The 20,247-nt window shown below is 44.8% G+C and overlaps 1 protein-coding gene across 1 annotated transcript in view; it reads right to left on the bottom strand.

Annotated features, from left to right (window-relative positions):
- Nucleotides 1-1,842: 1,842 nt before the first annotated feature.
- The window catches only part of LOC134338079 (protein lin-28 homolog A-like), a 102,400-nt gene continuing 83,995 nt past the window's right edge, over nt 1,843-20,247 (bottom strand). The window contains exons 4-6 of the mRNA XM_063033615.1: nt 17,366-17,550; nt 13,564-13,603; nt 1,843-2,217 (exon numbers count right to left, since the gene is read on the bottom strand). Of these exons, the coding sequence (XP_062889685.1) occupies nt 1,843-2,217; nt 13,564-13,603; nt 17,366-17,550 (600 nt within the window). The remainder of the gene's footprint in view (nt 2,218-13,563; nt 13,604-17,365; nt 17,551-20,247) is intronic.

Raw genomic sequence — 20,247 nt, 5'->3', positions numbered from 1 at the left:
ATGGGAAACCACCCATCATCGTACAGTTTTGACCCTGACAACACCCATCATCTTGCCCAATTCAACCACCCTCCGAAACTGCCCCAGATGGTCACCGCCAGGGGAGCTGGAGATAGACGAGAGACGTCAGCCTCGACAGCACTGAGTGAATGGGATAAATAACTAAATGTGAGACATCCGCAATCCTGTCAATTGATGGTTGGAAGTGATCAGCACAGGGTGGGGATTTATTTTACAACTTATGGAGCCATAATATTAAGCACGCTGATTAAATTCATCGTTTGGTCAAAACAATCTGTCATTCACTGCTGGAACCAACAGTAAAAAAAGGAATTCAGTTATTAAAAAAGATACAATAAACAAAACTGAAATAACGCTGCAGTATGGAGAACTGGGCAGTCTTCTCCTGGGTCTGCATGAAAATTCTCTCTCTGCCACTAAACACTCCTAGTAAAAGCCCTGTAACAACACCATCACACATCTCACTGCGTGATAGGAATCAAAGTTTGGGAATATGGAAAAATTGCTTTCTTGTTGCTTACTGGCCAATCAACTGACGACGAGTGAAATTTCAGCCCACACTGCACCACTGACCAACCCAGCAGTGAGCAGCAGGTAAGCGTATCCCTGCTTGCTCTGTAACAGGCCATTCACCAGAGCCCCCTCTGCACTGATCTTCTCATCTCACATAGCCTTGCTTGCTTATGGGGAGCACGAGGAGAGAAGGAGTGAAGTTGAATGCATGCGTGGTGGGGAGGAGAAGAGGAGAGAGAAAGAAAAATGCACAAGGGAGCTCAGTTCATAGCTCAGCCAGTTCAAGGGAGGTTCGATGGGCAAATAGCTTCAAAGTGACATGGGGCAAATACTTCAAAAAGCATTATGCTACTGGTTACAATTACTCGAAAGAATCTCACAGCCTCATCCCCGGCTTTGAGATGTTCTGTATTCCCGTGTAAAGGTAACCCAGCACTGAACGCAGTTGCAGATCCACGGACTCAGAAAACCTGAGAAACATGGATGAGAAATTATCCAAATCCATCATGGTCTGGTCTATAAGCACTGGTATTTCATTACCATCTTCTGGGGGCTTCGCTTTATGTTGTTACCCTGTTCACCTGCCAGTGGTTTAAAGTGAGATCTTCTAGATGTGGAGCACATCATAACTTGCCCACCTAAGAAGAAGGGAAAACTTCCATTTAAATCAAAAATTCACCACTCCAGGCAATGAGGACTGAGAGTCATCTGGGTGTACGTCCTTGTGTATTCAAAGTCCTTACAGGCAGATCAGTTATCTTCATGGTGATTATGTGTTTGGTGAAGCAAAGTCTGATGCTGTGTCGTGGGAGAATGGTTATAGGGCTGGGGTGAAGGAACCATTGCTGGATTGTCAATAGTCAGAATCCTATGCCTGCTGGCCTCAAAAGGGTGAATAAAATGGTCAGCTAGTCTGACCATTATTGATAAAACTTAAGAGAGTGAAAAACTGTAAAATGGATGAAGAAAAAAGAAAATGAGCCTCTCACTCTTGAAAAATGGACATAAAATAAGATCTCAACATAAAGTGAATCTCCAGAAATACCTGTGGTGTGGGATAGCATGAGAGTGGAATTGGTGAGGGGAAGGCGTGGGATGGAATAGGGACTACTGAGGAATGATGTCTAAAAAGGTTTCATTTAGGAGAATATCTATCCAAATCCTATCCATGGTCACAATGAGTAGAAGTTGGATTCATGATCAAGTCTTTAGATTGTTTTGGAGATCTGCTGGGTTTAGGACTCAGCAGAGGAGGTGAACCTGAGGTAGTTTTAAGATCCTGAAGTGGTTCCCAGCACTGACGATATGTCAGGTCTTTTTCCTTTTCTGTAAACATGAGCCTTGCCTGCTCGGCTCCTCGGCAGATTCCTGCAGGGCACTCTCTGCACATTCAGGAAGTAGCTTCTCCAAGTGCTCGCCCGTCTCCTCCAGAAGCAGGGCGGTGCTGTACTCCCCTCCCGTCTCCTGTGGGGTGGGAGGCGAGGGGGAGGATGTTAACGGCCCTGTCATTGGTTTGTTTTCCTGCCTTCCCTGAGAACTGACGGATTGTTGTTGCTGTGCTGCTTTCACTGTGCAATTGGCCACCATGTGGCCAATACTTTGGCAATAATGGCATTTCTTGGGCTGGGGAGCAAGTTTACATTCCTTTGCATGGTGATCCAAACCTCCACAATTGTAGCATCTAAAGAAAATCAAAAAGCACAAGAATTAATAAACTTCATCCAGGGATCACCATTGTTCTACACCACTACACCTCAACACAATTTGTCCAAGATTACCCAAGCAATCAAAGAATTTCAAATTATAACCTTTGTCACCCAAGTTTACATGATCTTTCGTGCAAGTTTACAAACCATGGTGGAGCTCTGCATAAAACCAACCATGTCTCCACCAAACTGGGATTCTTTTTATTGTCCTAGGCAGCAGAACTTAAGAGTAGGCTCTTAAAACTAAACCACAATACTCCTTTTCACCAAGATATACTATAACTAATAAATCAGCTTGTATTGTTTTAGAAGCCAGACTTCTTGCACAGAACTTCTCCTTTCACTTGTGTACAGGAAATGACATTAAACAACTTTGAAGCTTCTTGAGTGAAACCGATTGAGAATCTTTACATAAGTGAGAAGCAAAATTTGAATTGTACCAATCAAACTATATAGTTTTAAATGCCCTGAGGAATATTCTCAAAGCAATTTGTCCATCACGGATAAGCCCTCCCCTCCACTGAGCACATCTACATGTAACACCGTCACAGAAAAATATCCATCCTCAGGGACCGCCAACTCCCAGGGCATGTTCTCTTCTCGCTGCTGCCATCAGCAAAAAGGCACAGGAGCCTCAGGACTCACGCCACCAGGTTCAGGAACAGTTACTACCCCTCAAACATCAGGCCCTTGAACCAAAGAGGATAACTTCACTCAGCATCACTTGACCCATTATTGAAATGTTCCCACAATCAATAATAGACACACTTTCAAGAACTCATCATACCCTGTTCTTAATATTTTTTTTAATTTGCTCGGTTTGTTGTTTTTTACACGCTAGTTGAACGCCCAAGTTGGGCTGTCTTTCATTGATTCTGTTATGGTTATTACTCTATAGAGCTATTGAGTATGCCCACAACAAAATTAATCTCAGGGTTGCATATTGTGACAGATATGTATTTTGATAATAGATTTACTTTGAACTTTAGGATGTGTTGCTGCTTTATGGCAGATTTTCCTATTCTTGGTAATAACGGACATGGTGGGAATGCAGAAGCATCTTGACCTGAGAAGGTAAGTGAGCTTCTGGTTTAACGACAAACAAGAGAAAGTCTGCAGAGGCAGGGAATCAAAGCAACACACACACACACACACAAAATGCTGGAGGAATTCAGCAGGCCAGGCAGCATTAGTGGAAAAGAGTTAAACAGTCGATGTTTCAAGGCTGAGACCTTTCATCAGGACTCTCGGCTTAATATCCCTCTCCAACAGAGCTCACCATCGGCACTGTCCCTTTGCTTAGAATTCCAGCGAGCACAGCCCCATCTGCCTGTTCAGCACCCTCTCAGTAAAGCTGATAGTACAATGACCACAGGTCCCTGGTGCAGGGGCATGATGTTAATGGCCATATCACTGCTTTGTTTTCCTGTCTTCCCCGAGAACTGTCAGGTGACTATTACAGCCACCAGTTTCTAATGAGTTTCCAACAATACTCTCAGTCCTTCATTTAAAACTCTAATTTTTAAAATAAAAGATACTTTACAGCAGGGGTGGACAGCCTTTTGCATTCCATGCATCAATTTTTTCACGCACGAGTTTTATATTAACATAATTTTACAAGAACTGAATGGGGGTACAGGAGTTGTATGGTGCATCTGAACTCGTGAGTGAAAAAATTGATGCATGGAATGTAAAAGGTTGGCCACCCCTGCTTTACTGACATATAAATCTAATTACAAACAAGACATGTTAATTCAGCTGGTGGTGAACGCAGCAGGCCAGGCAGCATCTGTAGGAAGAGGTGCAGTCGACGTTTCAGGCCGAGACCCTTTGTCAGGACTAACTGAAGGAGGAGTGAGTAAGGGATTTGAAAGTTGGAGGGGGAGGGGGAGATCCAAAATGATAGGAGAAGACAGGAGGGGGAGGGATGGAGCCAAGAGCTGGACAGGGGATAGGCAAAAGGGGATACGAGGGGATCATGGGACAGGAGGTCCGGGAAGAAAGACAAGGGGGGGGGGACCCAGAGGATGGGCAAGAGGTATATTCAGAGGGACAGAGGGAGAAAAAGGAGAGTGAGAGAAAGAATGTGTGCATAAAAATAAGTAACAGATGGGGTACGAGGGGGAGGTGGGGCCTTAGCGGAAGTTAGAGAAGTCGATGTTCATGCCATCAGGTTGGAGGCTACCCAGACAGAATATAAGGTGTTGTTCCTCCAACCTGAGTGTGCCTTCATCTTTACAGTAGAGGAGGCCGTGGATAGACATGTCAGAATGGGAATGGGATGTGGAATTAAAATGTGTGGCCACTGGGAGATCCTGCTTTCTCTGGCGGACAGAACGTTGATGTCCTGCAAAGCGGTCTCCCAGTCTGCGTCGGGTCTCGCCAATATATACAAGGCCACATCGGGAGCACCGGACGCAGTATATCACCCCAGCCGACTCACAGGTGAAGTGATGCCTCACCTGGAAGGACTGTCTGGGGCCCTGAATGGTGGTAAGGGAGGAAGTGTAAGGGCATGTGTAGCACTTGTTCCGCTTACACGTATAAGTGCCAGGAGGGAGATCAGTGGCGAGGGATGGGGGGGACGAATGGACAAGGGAGTGATCCCTGCGGAATGCAGAGAGGGGGGAGAGGGAAAGATGTGCTTAGTGGTGGGATCCCGTTGGAGGTGGCGGAAGTTACGGAGAATAATATGTTGGACCCGGAGGCTGGTGGGGTGGTAGGTGAGGACCAGGGGAACCCTATTCCTAGTGGAGTGGCGGGAGGATGGAGTGAGAGCAGATGTACGTGAAATGGGGGAGATGCGTTTAAGAGCAGAGTTGATAGTGGAGGAAGGGAAGCCCCTTTCTTTAAAAAAGGAAGACATCTCCCTTGTCCTAGAATGAAAAGCCTCATCCTGAGAGCAGATGTGGCGGAGACAGAGGAATTGCGAGAAGGGGATGGCGTTTTTGCAAGAGACAGGGTGAGAAGAGGAATAGTCCAGATAGCTGTGAGAGTCAGTAGGCTTATAGTAGACATCAGTGGATAAGCTGTCTCCAGAGACAGAGACAGAAAGATCTAGAAAGGGGAGGGAGGTGTCGGAAATGGACCAGGTAAACTTGAGGGCAGGGTGAAAGTTGGAGGCAAAGTTAATAAAGTCAACGAGTTCTGCATGCGTGCAGGAAGCAGCGCCAATGCAGTCGTCGATGTAGCGAAGGAAAAGTGGGGGACAGATACCAGAATAGGCACGGAACATAGATTGTTCCACAAACCCAACAAAAAGGCAGGCATAGCTAGGACCCATACGGGTGCCCATAGCTACACCTTTAGTTTGGAGGAAGTGGGAGGAGCCAAAGGAGAAATTATTAAGAGTAAGGACTAATTCCTCTAGACGGAGCAGAGTGGTGGTATAGGGGAACTGATTAGGTCTGGAATCCAAAAAGAAGCGTAGAGCTTTGAGACCTTCCTGATGGGGAATGGAAGTATATAAGGACTGGACATCCATGGTGAAAATAAAGCGGTGGGGGCCAGGGAACTTAAAATCATCGAAAAGTTTAAGAGCGTGAGAAGCGTCACGAACATAGGTCGGAAGGGATTGAACAAGGGGTGATAAAACCGTGTCGAGGTATGCAGAAACGAGTTCGGTGGGGCAGGAGCAAGCTGAGACAATAGGTCGGCCAGGACAGGCAGGTTTGTGGATCTTGGGTAGGAGGTAGAAACGGGAAGTGCGGGGTGTGGGAACTATAAGGTTGGTAGCAGTGGATGGGAGATCCCCTGAGCGGATAAAGTCGGTGATAGTGTGGGAGACAATGGCCTGGTGCTCCTTAGTGGGGTCACGATCGAGGGGTAAATAAGAGGAGGTATCCGCGAGTTGTCGCTGTGTTTCGGCAAGGTAGCGGTCAGTACGCCAGACTACAACAGCACCCCCCCTTATCGGCGGGTTTAATAATAAGGTTAGGATTAGTGCGGAGGGAGTGGAGAGCAGAGCGTTCTGAAGGAGTGAGGTTGGAATGGGGACAAGGTGCGGTGAAGTCGAGCATGAATTTCTGCAGATGCTTGAATTTCCAGCATCTGCAGAATTCCTGTTGTTTTAATTCAGCTGGTATTTACGCCAGCTTCTTTGGATACAAACAGTAGGGGGCAGTGTCACACCATTAAAACAGCAGGGCACCATCATGCCATAAAATAGTAAGGTGTTCAAGTTAACATTTGCCCAAAAACCTATCTCATGCATCTACTTGGTCTTAGTACCAATATCTGTGGCTACTTCTCCCACTGACAAGAGTGTTGTAAATAATTTATAACATAAGATTCAAGATTGTTTGTTATTTCCTGTACGTAAGTGTAAGAGTGAAATAATTGTTACTCCGCAAACAACAGGAAGTCTGCAGATGCTGGAAATTCAAGCAACACACATCAAAGTTGCTGGTGAACACAGCAGGCCAGGCAGCATCTCTAGGAAGAGGTACAGTCAACATTTCAGGCCAAGACCCTTCGTCAGGACTAACTGAAGGAAGAGTGAGTAGGGGATTTGAAAGTGGCGGGGGAGAGATCCAAAATGATAGGAGAAGACAGGAGGGGGAGGGATGGAGCCAAGAGCTGGACAGGTGATAGGCAAAAGGGATATGAGAGGATCATGGGACAGGAGGTCCGGGAAGAAAGACAAGGGCGGGGGGAACCCAGAGGATGGGATGAAACACAAAAGATAAAGTAAATTGTCCCGTGATTAGGCGAGGATTGAATCGGGGGGTTGCTGGGTGTCACAGCTCGAAGGGTTGGGAGGACCTATTCTGCCCTGTATCACAATAAATTATTAAACTAATTTCTTATCACTTTACTCCTAGACAAACTAGTCTGTTCTGAAACTGTGTGCCCTAGTCCTAAATTCCTTCCCTGCATCCACCTTGTTGTGCGTGTTTCGGTGGGATCTAGCACCAGGCTACTCAGTACATCAACCCACCATCTCTCACCTAGTAAACTTTTGCTGGCAAGCCTCTGTAGTTGCATCTTGCCTAAGCAGCCTAGAACTTTACTTCGCACCAAGGCCCAATGTGCTCAAGACAGACTTCCTGACACCTGATTTCAAACTGTTTCTTAATAAAGGTTAACACAAAATTTGCCCTCATCACAGGCCCTCAGCAACATCTTGGCCTTGAAGCACACCTCGATAAGTTCGAACATCAACACTATCTAGCAAATACTCCACACCTCGGTTATGTGCACCAAGGTGAATGACTGCATGTTTTTCCATTCCCCATTCTCTTCTTCTCAGCTGCCTATCATCTCCCTCCTCCTTCCCTTTCTCCCATGGTCCACTCTCCTCTCCTATCAGATTCCTTCTTCTTCAGTCCTTTACCTTTTCATCAAGCATCTGACGCACAAAACAAGGGCAAATCGCGCAAACAGCAAAAGCAAACAAATAATACACAGAATATTAAACATCGAACTGCGGAGTCACCGATACAGTCCAGGAGTGACAGCCGTTCAGTCGGTTCAGTTTGTGCTGTGTAGGCCTCAGCCACAGAGACTGTTCCACTCTGAAGCGCCTTGATTGACTTGCACAAATGGCAGAAAAAGAGTAACATGGAACATGAATCACAGAGTCCTCCAAAAAAAAAACCGAGTCCACAAGGAATTCCAGCAGATTCAAACTTATTAATTTATCTGGCATGATTTTTTGACAAACATTTAGTTCTTCAGTTTCTCATTCTCTCTGGACGCTTGATTCTTTAATATGCTCCACAAGTTTTCGATTTGTTTCAATGAAGATGGATCCAACATTTTCATCTATTTTCTCTATAATTTCCTTATTCCAAATCCTGTCAGATCTTGCGTTGTTATCAGAGCACTTTTATCCTCACTAGTCTTTTTCCTTTTAGGTACCTACAAAGGTTCTTAGTCCATTTTTATGTCTTATTGTCATTTTCTATCCTGCCTTTATCAGTTTCTTGTTCCTCCTTTGCCAAGTTCTAATATTGTCCTAGTCTTCATGGCTACTGGAGGCAAGTGCACAGATGGGGCAGGTATAGGTTTATCTACTCTCACAAATCAGAGTCTGTTTCCACATCATGAGATTTGGCTGAGGCATCGTAAATGCAGGTTAATACAGAGGAACAGAAGGCCATTCGTCCCATTGAGCCTGTTCTTCCATTCAAATAGATTACAAGACCATAAGACATAGGAGCAGAATTAGGCCATTTGGCCCATTAAGTCTGCACTGCCATTTCATCATGGCTGATCCATTTTACCCTCTCGGCCCCAATCTCCTGCCTTCTCCCCGTATTGTTTCATGCCCTGTCTAATCAAGAATCTATCAACCTCCTCAATACCCATATACATATCTAATGACTTAGCCTCCACACCCACCTGTGGCAATGAATTCTAGAGATTCACCAAACTCTGGCAAAATAAATCCTTCTTCATCTCTGTTCTAAATGGATGCCCCTCTATTCTGAGGCTGTGTCCTCTAGTCTTAGACTCTTCCACCATAGGAAGCATCCTCTCACATCCACTCTTATCAAGGCCTTTCAACATTCGATCGGTTTCAAAGAGGTCAGCCCTCATCCTTCTGAATTCCAGTGAGTAGAGGCCCAGAGCCAAACACTCCTCATACGATAACCTTTTCAGTCCGGTATCATTTTCGTGAACCTCCTTTGAACCCTCCCCAATGTCAGAACATAAATTTCATTTCATACTTCATTTACCTACCTTTTTTTTTTGCTTATCCCTTAATCCTGTATGCAAAATAAAATCTCATAAACTTATTCTTAACAGATCCCATTGAAACCCAGGATCTACCGTTTTGGAGAGAAATTTCCAGTTTTCCATCTTATAGAAAATTGCTTTCAGATTTCACCTTGAATGGTTTGGTTCTAATTGAGATGATATCTGATCGACCTTTACTTCTCCAATGTAGCTTCTCCATTCTCAACCAAACCTTGGTCATATAAGTATCTCCTTCAGCTCGCCCTTCAAACCTGAGCATAATTTCAAGCCTGGCATTTTGATATTGGGGAGTGCTTCCTAATTTCACCTAAGAACTAACTATAAGGTAAGTTTGCAGGGGATTTAGCAGCACATGATAAAATAGGCCAAAATCAGCATGGTTTCCTTGAGGGGAAATCTAGCCTGATAAGTCTGTTGGAATTCTTTGAGCAAATAATAGGCGAGATGGATGAAGAAAAGACAGTAGAAGTTATTTATTTGGAATTTCAGAAGGCGTTTGACAAGGTGCTGCACGTGAGGCTGCTGAACGAGATAGTGGCCATGGTATTACAGGAAAGATACTAGCATGGACAGAGCATTGGCTGATTGACCAGTGGCAAAGATTGGGAATAAAAGGGCATTTTCTGGTTGGCTGCTGGTGTCTAGTGATGTTACACAGGTTCCACAACTTTGCACGATATATGCTAATGATCTGAATGATAGAATTGATGGCTTTGTAGCCAAGTTTGCAGGTGATGCATAGATAAGTGGAGGGGCAGGTAGTATTGAGAAAGCATAGTGTCTACACATGGACTTGGACAGATTAGGAGGATGAGCAAAGTGTCAAATGGAATATAGTGTCGGGAATTGCATGGTCATGCACTTTGGTAGAAGGAATAATGGTAAAGACTATTTTCTAAATACGAGGTAAATTCAAAGCTGCAATGGGACTTGGGAGTCCTCGTGCAAGATTCCATAAAGCTTAACTTGCAGCTTGAGTCAGTGGTGAGGAAGGTAAATGCAATGTTAGCATTCATTTTGAGAGGACTAGAATATAGAAACAAGAATGCAATGTGAATGTTTTATAGGGCATTGGTTAGACCACATTTGAAACATCGTGAGCAGTTCTGGGCCCCATATTTGAGGAAGGATGTGCTGGTGTTGGAGAGGATCCAGGTGGAGTTTTGAGATTTATCCCAGAATGGAAGGGTTAATGTATGAGGAGCATTTGATAGCTCTGGGCCTGGGCGGGGTTCTCATTGAAAATTACCGAATAGAGTAGATGTGGAGAGGATGTTTCCGTTTGTGGGAGAGTAGGAGAGAATAGGACATCCCTTTAGGACAAAGATTAAGATCTCTTTTAGCCAGAGGGTTGAGAGTTTATACAACTCATTGCAACAGACACAAGTCATTTAAAATGGAGATTGATGGGTTCTTTATTAGTAAGCGCGTCAAAATTTATGAAGAGTAGACAAGAAGAATGGGGTTGAGAGGGAAAATAAATCAGCCGTGATCATACAGCGGAGCAAACTTGATGGGCTAGTTCTACTACTATGTCTTATGGTCTTATGACAACCCATTATTGTTTGTCCAAAGGATCCCAGTGATGACAAATTAACCTGGGCAACGCTACAAGCAAATCAGAATAAGTCATTGGGGCATTTTGATAGTAAAAAATCTTTGGGATATTTCCTATTGCTATTCCAGCCCAGCTTTAAAAAAAGCATCAAGGCAATTATGTTCCCAGTGTGGAGTATTGACCATCAACATACACATTTTGATAAAATTAAATGTAGGACTGAGTAAACTTCTGCAAATCGCTGCTGCCCAACAATGCCTTGGGAATACCCTCACCAAGAAGGACTGCAGAGATTCAAGCAGTCAGCTCACCCTGAGAGCCATTTGCAATAGACAGTCCACCCAGGATGTTCCCTCTTCTCATTGCTATTGTCAGGGAGGAGGTACAGGAGCCTGAAGGCATACACTCAGCGATTCAGAACAGCTCCTTCCCCTCTGCCATCTGATTTCTAAATACACACCAAACCCAAAGCACTTCCCTTCCTCTAATACCCTGATCGTGAACCTCAGTATGATTTGTTTTAAATCTCCAATGTATTACCAAGGAAATGCATCATACTTAGAGATCCATCTGTCAAGCCCCATTCAACTTAGAAGATGGATGTCAAACACATCTGCACTATTTCAGAAAAGATCAGAATCAGGATCAGGTTTAATATCGCTGGCATATGTTGTGAAATTCACTGCCTTTGTGGCAGCAGTACAATGTAATACATAATAATAACTGTAAATTACAGCAAGTATATGTAGAAGTTAAATCAGTAGTGCATAAAAAGAGAAAAAAAAAGTGAGGTTGTGTTCACGGGTTCGTTGTCCATTCAGAAATCTGACGGCAGAGGGGAAGAAGCTGTTTCTGAGTCACTGAGTGAGTGCCTTCAGGCTCCTGGTGGCAGCAATGAGCAGGGGGCATGTCCTGAGTGATGGGGGTCTTCATTGATGGATGCCGCCTTTTTGAGGCATCGCTCCTTGAGTGTCCTGGATGCTGGGGAGGCTGGTGCCCAGGACGGAGAGTTCAAACTTTCTGCAGCTACTTTGATCCTTTGTAGAGCCACCACCCCACTCCCCCACCCCCACCACCCCCATAACAGCCAGTCATGCAGTCGGCCCGAACGCTCTCCACAGCAATGACCCGCTCTCGCCCAAAGTTGATCCGCTAACGAACGTCAGCAGATTATGTGATCATCCTCAGATTATAACTGGCTGCTACGTTTCCTGCTTTACAACAGTGAGTACACTTCAAAGAACCACTCTGGCACTAAAGTGCTTTAGGGTGCCTTGAAATTCCCTTCGCATTTCCACGATGATCGACAGGTCAAGGAGTGTATGCCCTGAGGCAGGGGAGGGCAACTGGAGTGGGAGGTCTCAGTACAGAGTCTCTAATGATGGCTGTTGGTACATCAAGGCCGGAACACCAGGAATTAGCAACTTTCCTGGAAGTGATCGGAAATCAGGCAGGAAAATTTCCTTCTCCATTAAGTTCAGCGATGGCATCACTTCAGTTGCATAAAACTCAGGGAAAATTGGAAATTAGAACGAAGCTCAGAGCAGACCGCAAGGTATTGGAGAGCTGACATCCCCAAATGGGCATCCTACTTTAATCATCGCCTCTTGACCTTTGAAGGCAAATAAATAAGAGATGCAAAATAAATAATTCATGAGATTCAATTGGTAAATAAACACAAAGGAGACTGGGGGCTCAATTAATCAATGACATCAGTCTCAGTCGCCATGGAAATATTAAATGAAAATCAATCACACTGATAAGGGGGGGGATTAAGGTCACGAGGGCACTTCCCAAACAAACTACATACCCTCAGGGAGTTAACCATCCTCACCAGTCCCTACCCTATTTTTCATCCTCTCAAACAATTGAAAGTCCTCCAACTCCAACTGTATGAGTATTACATGGAGTTCTGGTGTCCCCACTATACGATGGATGTTGAGGCTTTGGAGAGGGTGCAGAAGATGTTTACCAGGATGCTGCCTGGTTTAGAGAGTATGTGCTATCACGAGAGGCTGGACAAACTTGGGTTGTTTCCTCTGGAGAGTCAGAAGCTGAGGGGAGATCTGATAGAGGTTTACAAGATTATCAGAGGCATAGATAGAGTAAACAGGGAGTATCTGTTTCCCAGGGTCGAGATATCTAATACCAGAGGGAATGCATTGAAGGTGAGAGGGGGTGGGTTCAAGGGGAACGTGAGGGGTTAAGTTTTTTACTTCAGAGAGTCGTGGATGCCTGGAATGCTCTGCCTGGTGTGGTGGTAGAGGCAAATACATTAAAGGCTTTTAAGAGACATTTGGATAGGCACATGGGTATAAGGAAGATGGAGGGATATGGACATGGTGTAGGTAGGAGGGATTAGTGTTTGGGTGTTTTTGATTTGTTTTTTAGCTGGTTCAGCACAACATTGTGGGCTGAATGGCCTGTTCCTGTGCTATACAGCTCTAGGTTCCATGTTCTATGTTCCGACTAGGCGCCAGAGTAGCGTTGCAGTTAGCGTGACACTATTCCGCCTCGGTGCGGAGTTTCCAGTTCAATTCTGACGTCATCTGCAAGGAGGTCAGTACAAGCTCCCCTTGGAATGCATGGGTTTTCTCCGGGTGTGCCGGTTTCCTCTCACAGTCCAAAGACATACGGGTTGGTAGGTTAATTGGTCATTGTAAGTTACTCCATGATTAGGCTGTGGTTAAATCAGGGGTTGCTGGATGACGCAGCTCAAAGGGCCGCAAGGGCCTATTCTGTGCTGTATCTCAATAAATAAATAAATGACAAACTTTCCCATCACACTCTCTATATCATTTCCCTCTTACTCTCCCTCCTTTTAATCCCCTACCTCTGTCCCATTCTGTACTTCTGTGCCTCATTGTCAAAAGTCATTAGCAGTATGACACCCAGCGCATGAAAACAGGGCTTTTTGAAATCAAAAAATATTTGACTCCAAACTACCAAAAATGATAATAGGCATATTATTGAGGACAGTGGTTTTAAAGTGCATCCTAGAGGTTAAAAGGGAGGTAGAGGGGCATAGGAGGTAAACACTGCTCCTGATGGTGAAACAATTAAACTGGAGACGCACAGGAGGCCTGCATGTAATGCAGGGCTGCAGGGTCGAGAGCGCGTTACACTGGTAGAAATGAATGAGATTTTCTTTTTATTTTAAATTGATGCTCTGTTAAATCAGGGAGCACAGTGGTCAGGGGAGAATGGGATGATGCAAGTTAAGATTCAGGCAACAAAGTAGTTTAATAGTAAAAGATTGGAGACTTACCATTAGTGTGAGGTTACAGCAGTGGTAACAAAAGCAGAGCATAAAGTTTTCTGTAGCAGACGAGCTGGGCCAGGGGACAAGCCCATAAAGGCACTAAGTGGAAATAATCATGGTGAGAATGTGCCAGGGTGCAGGTGATGGCTGGGGATTTTTCTTCAGACAGCAATTACAGAAATTGGATTTAGATTTTCCTATTTTAGAAACATACACAATACAGGCTCCTTCAGCCCACAAAGTTGTGCCAAACATGTCCCTACCTTAGAAGTTACTAGGCTTACCCACAGCCCTCTGTTTTTCTAAGCTCCATATACCTATCCAAAAGTCTCTTAAAAGACCCTGTCGTATCCGCCTCCACCACCGTTGCTGGCAGCCCATTCCACGCACTCACCACCCTGTGCATAAAAAACTTACCCCTGACATCTCCTCTGTACCTACTCCCCAGCACCCTAAACCTGTGTCCTCTTGTGGCAGCCATTTCAGCCCTGGGGAAAAAGCCTCTGACTATCCACACGACCAACGCCTCTCATCATCTTATGCACCTCTATCAGGTCACCTCTTATCCTCCGTCGCTCCAAGGAAAAAAGGCTGAGTTCACTCAACCTATTCTCATAAGGCATGCTCCCCAATCCAGGCAACATCCTCGTAAATCTCCTCTGCACCCTTTCTATGGTTTGCACATCCTTCCTGTAGTAGGGCAACCAGAACTGAGCACAGTACTCCAAGTGGGGTCTGACCAGGGTCCTATATAGCTGCAACATTACCTCTCAGCTCCTAAGTTCAATTCCAAGATTGATGAGGGCCAATACACCGTTTGCCTTCTTAACCACAGCGTCAACCTGCGCAGCTGCTTTGAGCGTCCTGTGGACTCGGACCCCAAAATCCCACCCTTCCTCCACACTGCCAAGAGCCTTACCATTAATACTATATTCTGCCATCATATTTGACCTACCAAAATGAACCACTTCACACTTATCTGGGTTGAACTCCATCTGCCACTTCGCAGCCCAGTTTTGCATCCTATCAATGTCCCGCTGTAACCTCTGACCGCCCTCCACACTATCCACAACACCTCCAACCTCCATGTCTGCCCATTTTTTTTTCTCTCTCTCTCTCTACTGCTATCTCTGTCCCTTTCTGCCTCCGTTGCTGGTTTTCTTCTCTAGTCGTTCCAATTCGCATTTGCCTATCCAGACATTTCTATATAAAGAAGGTGAACATCTGGTTTCACTGCTGAAACAATGGCTGGATCATTGCTGTCAAGCCTGTTCTTCACACTCGCACTCCTCTGCCTCGGCTAGACCCCAAAACCGCACTAACGTCTGGTAACCCCTTAGCGCAGGAGTTCCCAACCTGGGGTCTTCAGACCACTTGCTTAATGTTCTTGGTCCATGATATAAAAAAGGCTGGGACCCCCTGATTTATAGGCTTCCTTCAGCTTGGGCCTCAATCCTATCCCCCGATTTCAGGCAGCAGAACCCCAAAATGCTCAAAAGGTCTCATAAATTAACTCATAAAAATAGTTTTTAAAAAAACTTTTATATATCTTTTCTTACACTTACCTCTCTGACAAGCTCAGCGACCCATGAGATGGAGCAGAAGCAAGTACACCAGTCACGTCCGACGTGAGGGACACGGGCCGGGCAGGCGGCAGATATAAAATGCGACATGTCCCCCCAGCTCAGCTGCTAAGCAGGAGCCCAGACAAAGTGCAGTACAGCAGGGGACAGGCTCCTTGTCCCACAGTGCTGTGCCAGACTAATTAAACTAGTAATTAAATGCCTCGCTACACTCTTCCCTTCTGCCTACCCAGGTTCAGCTCCATTCTCTGCATTCACATGCCCAAGGACCTCTTGGAGGGAAGGAGGATGAGAGGAGACGTGATAGAAGTGTACAAGATAATAAGAGGAATAGATAGAGTGGATAGCCAGCGGCTCTTCCCCAGGGCACCACTGCTCAATACGAGGGGACATGGCTTTAAGGTAAGGGGTGGGAAGTTCAAGGGGGATATTAGAGGAAGGTTTTTTTACTGAGAGAGTGGTTGGTGCGTGGAATACTGAGTCAGTGGTGGAGGCAGATACACTAGTGAGGTTTAAGAGACTACCAGACAGGTATATGGAGGAATTTAAGGTGGGGGATTATATGGGAGGCAGGGTTTGAAGGTCAGCACAACAATGTGGGCCGAAGAGCCTGTACTGTGCTGTACTATTCTATATTCTATGTTTTTAACTACATCTATCGTGCCTGCCTCCACTACCACTTCGCATTCTAGATGGCCACCATCTTGTGAAAAGGACCCACGGGCTGCCCCCAGCACATCCCTAGGTGTGTTGGTTGTTCATGTAAAAGATATACTTTAGCTGCAAGTTTCGATGTAAGAAATTGCAATCTAAACCTGCGCCACACATTTCTTTTCAACTTGCCGCCTCTCATCTTAAATTAGACTCTTTCCTGGGTTAAAGAAACCAGCTGTGAACCAAACCTCTTATAAACTTTTACCAGGTCTCCCCTCAAACTCTGTTGCTCTAGAGAAAACAAGCCAAGTTTGTCCTACTTCTCCTTATAGGTCATACCCTCTAATCCAGGCAGCATGCTGGTAAGCCCCTTCCACGCCCTCTCCAATGGCTCCACTTCCTTCCTATAATGGAGCAACCAGAGCTGAATAAAACACTCCAGAGGTGGTCTAACAACAGTTTTAATAAGCTACAACATACCTTCCTGACTCTAGAACACAATGCCTCAACCAGTAATAACAACCATGCCCCCAAGTGACATTTAGGCGTGTTCTGTACGTCTTGTTTTCCGGTGCGGGCCACGAACCTGCTCGGCACCTCACCAGTGGTTCTCCTCAGGCCGCCAATGAAAGGTTAAGTACATTTCAGCTCATTAACTGCTGCTTCATGAAAGCTCACTGACTCAAACCTGACTAACTGCTTGACATCATTACAGCTCCCCAGTGTCTTAATCGCAAACCTGCCCAATGCTCTGCGTCTAACTCAGTAACACCCTCCCACCCATTTCATTCTGAGTGCAATAGGAACCAAACCTTAGAATACTGTGCTTCTGAACCATTGTTCTCACTTCAGGTGGATTTATTTATTTACTGAGATACAGGGCCTTCCGAGCCCTTTGAGCCACACTGCCTAACAATCCCCTGATTTAACCCTAGCCTAATCACAGTAAAATTTACAATGACCAAATAACCTACCAACCGGTACATCTTTGGACTGTGGCAGGAACCCGGAGGAAACCCACACGATCATGGGGAGAACGTACAAACTCCTGACAGGCAGCAGCGGGAAATGCACCGCGAAGCGTTGCGCTAGCCACTACGCCACCTTGCAGAAGCTTGAAACCACATCACCTCAGGTGAAGCTGGATGACTCCAGCATCCTTGGGAGGTAGAATTTTGCCGTACCGCAGTGATGACAAATTTATCTTCACTTCGCACCTCATCTCCCCTCTCCCTGTTTCCTCCCATTCTGTATTTCGGGATGCAACGATGCACAAGCCGCTGGCTCTGACACAAGGCTTTTCGAGGACTGGGATCGCACGCTGCTCGGACAGCTCTGCCCACCAACCCCCTCACCACCTCACCTGTCCCCCTTGGGTCTTCGCTTTTGCATATTCTTCCCTTTAGGCCTCCTTTCACTCCCGATGCAGGAGGTGCCGCCTGGACCTGTTACCCGTATCGATTCCAAACCCTTGGACGATTTCTTGAATGTAAACTCCACTGGCTCTCCTTCTTTCAGACTGCGGAAGCCTTCCATGTGCAGCTTGCTCTGAAATAAAACAGCACTCAGTGGTAAGGGAATTGATACTGCTGAGAATTGACTCAAAATGTAATAAGTCTTTCCAAAAGAATTTCCCAAATCACCTCGAACGAACGAAATAAGGAAAGCAATTCAGGTCAAAGTGTAACATAGCCATCACGAGCCCAGTGTCACTTGGTCACTAGAATTCAAAGTTTCACCAAAGACTCTAGCAAACTTCCACAGCTGTACTATGGAGAGCTAAGTTCAAAGCTAAATTATCAAAATATTTATATGGCACCATAATCATTCTGTTGCAGGCATTTACAGGAAAGCAGAACATAGAACACAAAATAGTACAGCACATTACAGGCCCTTCGGCCCACAAAGTTGTGCCGACCCTCAAACCCTGCCTCTCATATAAGCCCCCACCTTAAATTTCTCCATATACCTGTCTAGTAGTCTCTTAAACTTCACTAGTGTATCTGCCTCCACCACTGACTCAGGCAGTGTATTCCACGCACCAACCACTCTCTGAGTAAAAAACCTTCCTCTAATATCCCCCTTGAACTTCCCACCCCTTACCTTAAAGCCATGTCCTCTTGTATTGATCAGTGGTGCCCTGGGGAAGAGGCACTGGCTATCCACTCTATCTATTCCTCTTAATATCTTGTACACCTCTATCATGTCTCCTCTCATCCTCCTTCTCTCCAAAGAGTAAAGCCCTAGCTCCCTTAATCTCTGATCATAATGCATACTCTCTAAACCAGGCAGCACCTGGTAAATCTCCTCTGTACCCTTTCCAATGCTTCCACATCCTTCCTATAGTGAGGTGACCAGAACTGGACATGGTACTCAAAATGCAGCCTAACCAGAGTTTTATAGATCTCCCCCTCCCCCTCCCACTTTTAAATCTCTCACTAGCTCTTTCTTCAGTTAGTCTTGACGAAGGGTCTCGGCCTGAAACGTCGACTGTACCTCTTCCTAGAGATGCTGCCTGGGCCTGCTGCGTTCACCAGCAACTTTGATGTGTGTTGCTTGAATTTCCAGCATCTGCAGAATTCCTCGTGTTTGCGTTTTGTAGAGCTGCATCATTACATTGCAACTCTTAAACTCTATCCCTCGACTTATGAAAGCTAACACCCCATAAGCTTTCTTAACTACCCTATGTACCTGTGAGGCAACTTTCAGGGATCTGTGGACATGTACCCCCAGATCCCTCTGCTCCTCCACACTACCAAGTATCCTGCCATTTACTTTGCACTCTGCCTGGAGTTTGTCCTTCCAAAGTGTACCAGCTCACACTTCTCCGGGTTGAACTCCATTTGCCACTTCTCAGCCCACTTCTGCATCCTATCAATGACTCTCTGCAATCTTTGACAATCCTCTACACCATCTACAACACCACTAACCTTTGTGTCGTCTGCAAACTTGCCAACCCACCCTTCTACCCCCACATCCAGGTCGTTAATAAAAATCACGAAATAAAGAAATAAAATATGAAAAACCATGCATAATATTAACAAACACTGTGCAAAAGACAAATAAGCAAACAATAAATATAATTTACTATTACAATGGGATAAGCGTCCTTTGTCTAAGATTAAACAGGATTGGGAAAAGGAACTTAATTTGACTTTTATGACAGAGGATTGGATGCGGATATTGAAGTTGGTTAACTCTTCTTCAATTTGTGCTAGCCATTCATTGATTCAATTTAAAATTGTACATCGTTATCATTTGACAAAGGAGAGACTTTCTAAAATCTTTCCTTATGTTGATAGTCATTGTGATAGATGTAAAACTGAGATAGCTACACTGACACATATGTTTTGGTCTTGTTCTATATTGGAACAGTTCTGGAAGTCGGTTTTCTCAACAATTTCTAAAGCACTTAAAATTAATTTACAACCTAATAAATTAACTGTGCTTTTTGGAATAGTTCCTCAAAATATTCATGGTATTTCTGTGCCTGACCAACATGTTATTGCATTTGTTACATTAATAGCTAGGAGGGCCATTTTGTTGAAGTGGAAGGATACATCAGCTCCCACTTTGTCACAATGGTTCTCTCAAGTGATGCTACGTCTTAGTTTGGAGAAAATTAGAAGTCGAACCTTTGAACCTTTATTTGATTTTGAGAAAAGATGGGGCTCATTTGCTCGATATTATCGTTTGAGTTAATTGATATAATTTTTCCACGATCTAATTGTAAATTCTTTTAGTATATTTTCTTTTCTTGCTGACGGTTTGATGTTTATTTTTAGAAGCTTTTTATATGACGCCTGTCTCCTTGGTTGTACACCTAATGGGTTCTCTTTTTTTTTCTCACTTTTTTGCTCAGTAGGTTTTTTTTGTTATCACAAAATTTTGTTTTCAATCTTTAAGATGATGGGGTTTTTTTTGAGGCATTGTAAGTGTTGTTACTTCGATGTAATCATGTTATTTTTCCTATATATACAACAAAAAGATTTGAAAAGAAAAAAAAGAAAGAATGTCAGAGCAGACTTGATGGGCCAAATGGCCTAATTCTGCTCCTATGATTTATGGTCTAAGTCATCTCTCATCTTTCTCCACTCCAAAGAGAAAAGCCCTAGCTCACTCAACCTTTCCTGATAAGACACGCTCTCTAATCCAGGCAGCATCCTGGTAAATCTCCTCTGCACCCTCTCTAAAGCATCCACATTCTTCCTATTAATGAGTTGACCAGAACTGAACTCCAAGTAA

This window comes from Mobula hypostoma, chromosome 26 (genome assembly GCF_963921235.1).
Source record: "Mobula hypostoma chromosome 26, sMobHyp1.1, whole genome shotgun sequence".
In the NCBI taxonomy this organism is placed as follows: domain Eukaryota; kingdom Metazoa; phylum Chordata; class Chondrichthyes; order Myliobatiformes; family Myliobatidae; genus Mobula; species Mobula hypostoma.
The sequence above is the reverse complement of the archived record's forward strand: the minus strand, read 5'-3'. Positions and strand labels throughout refer to the sequence as shown.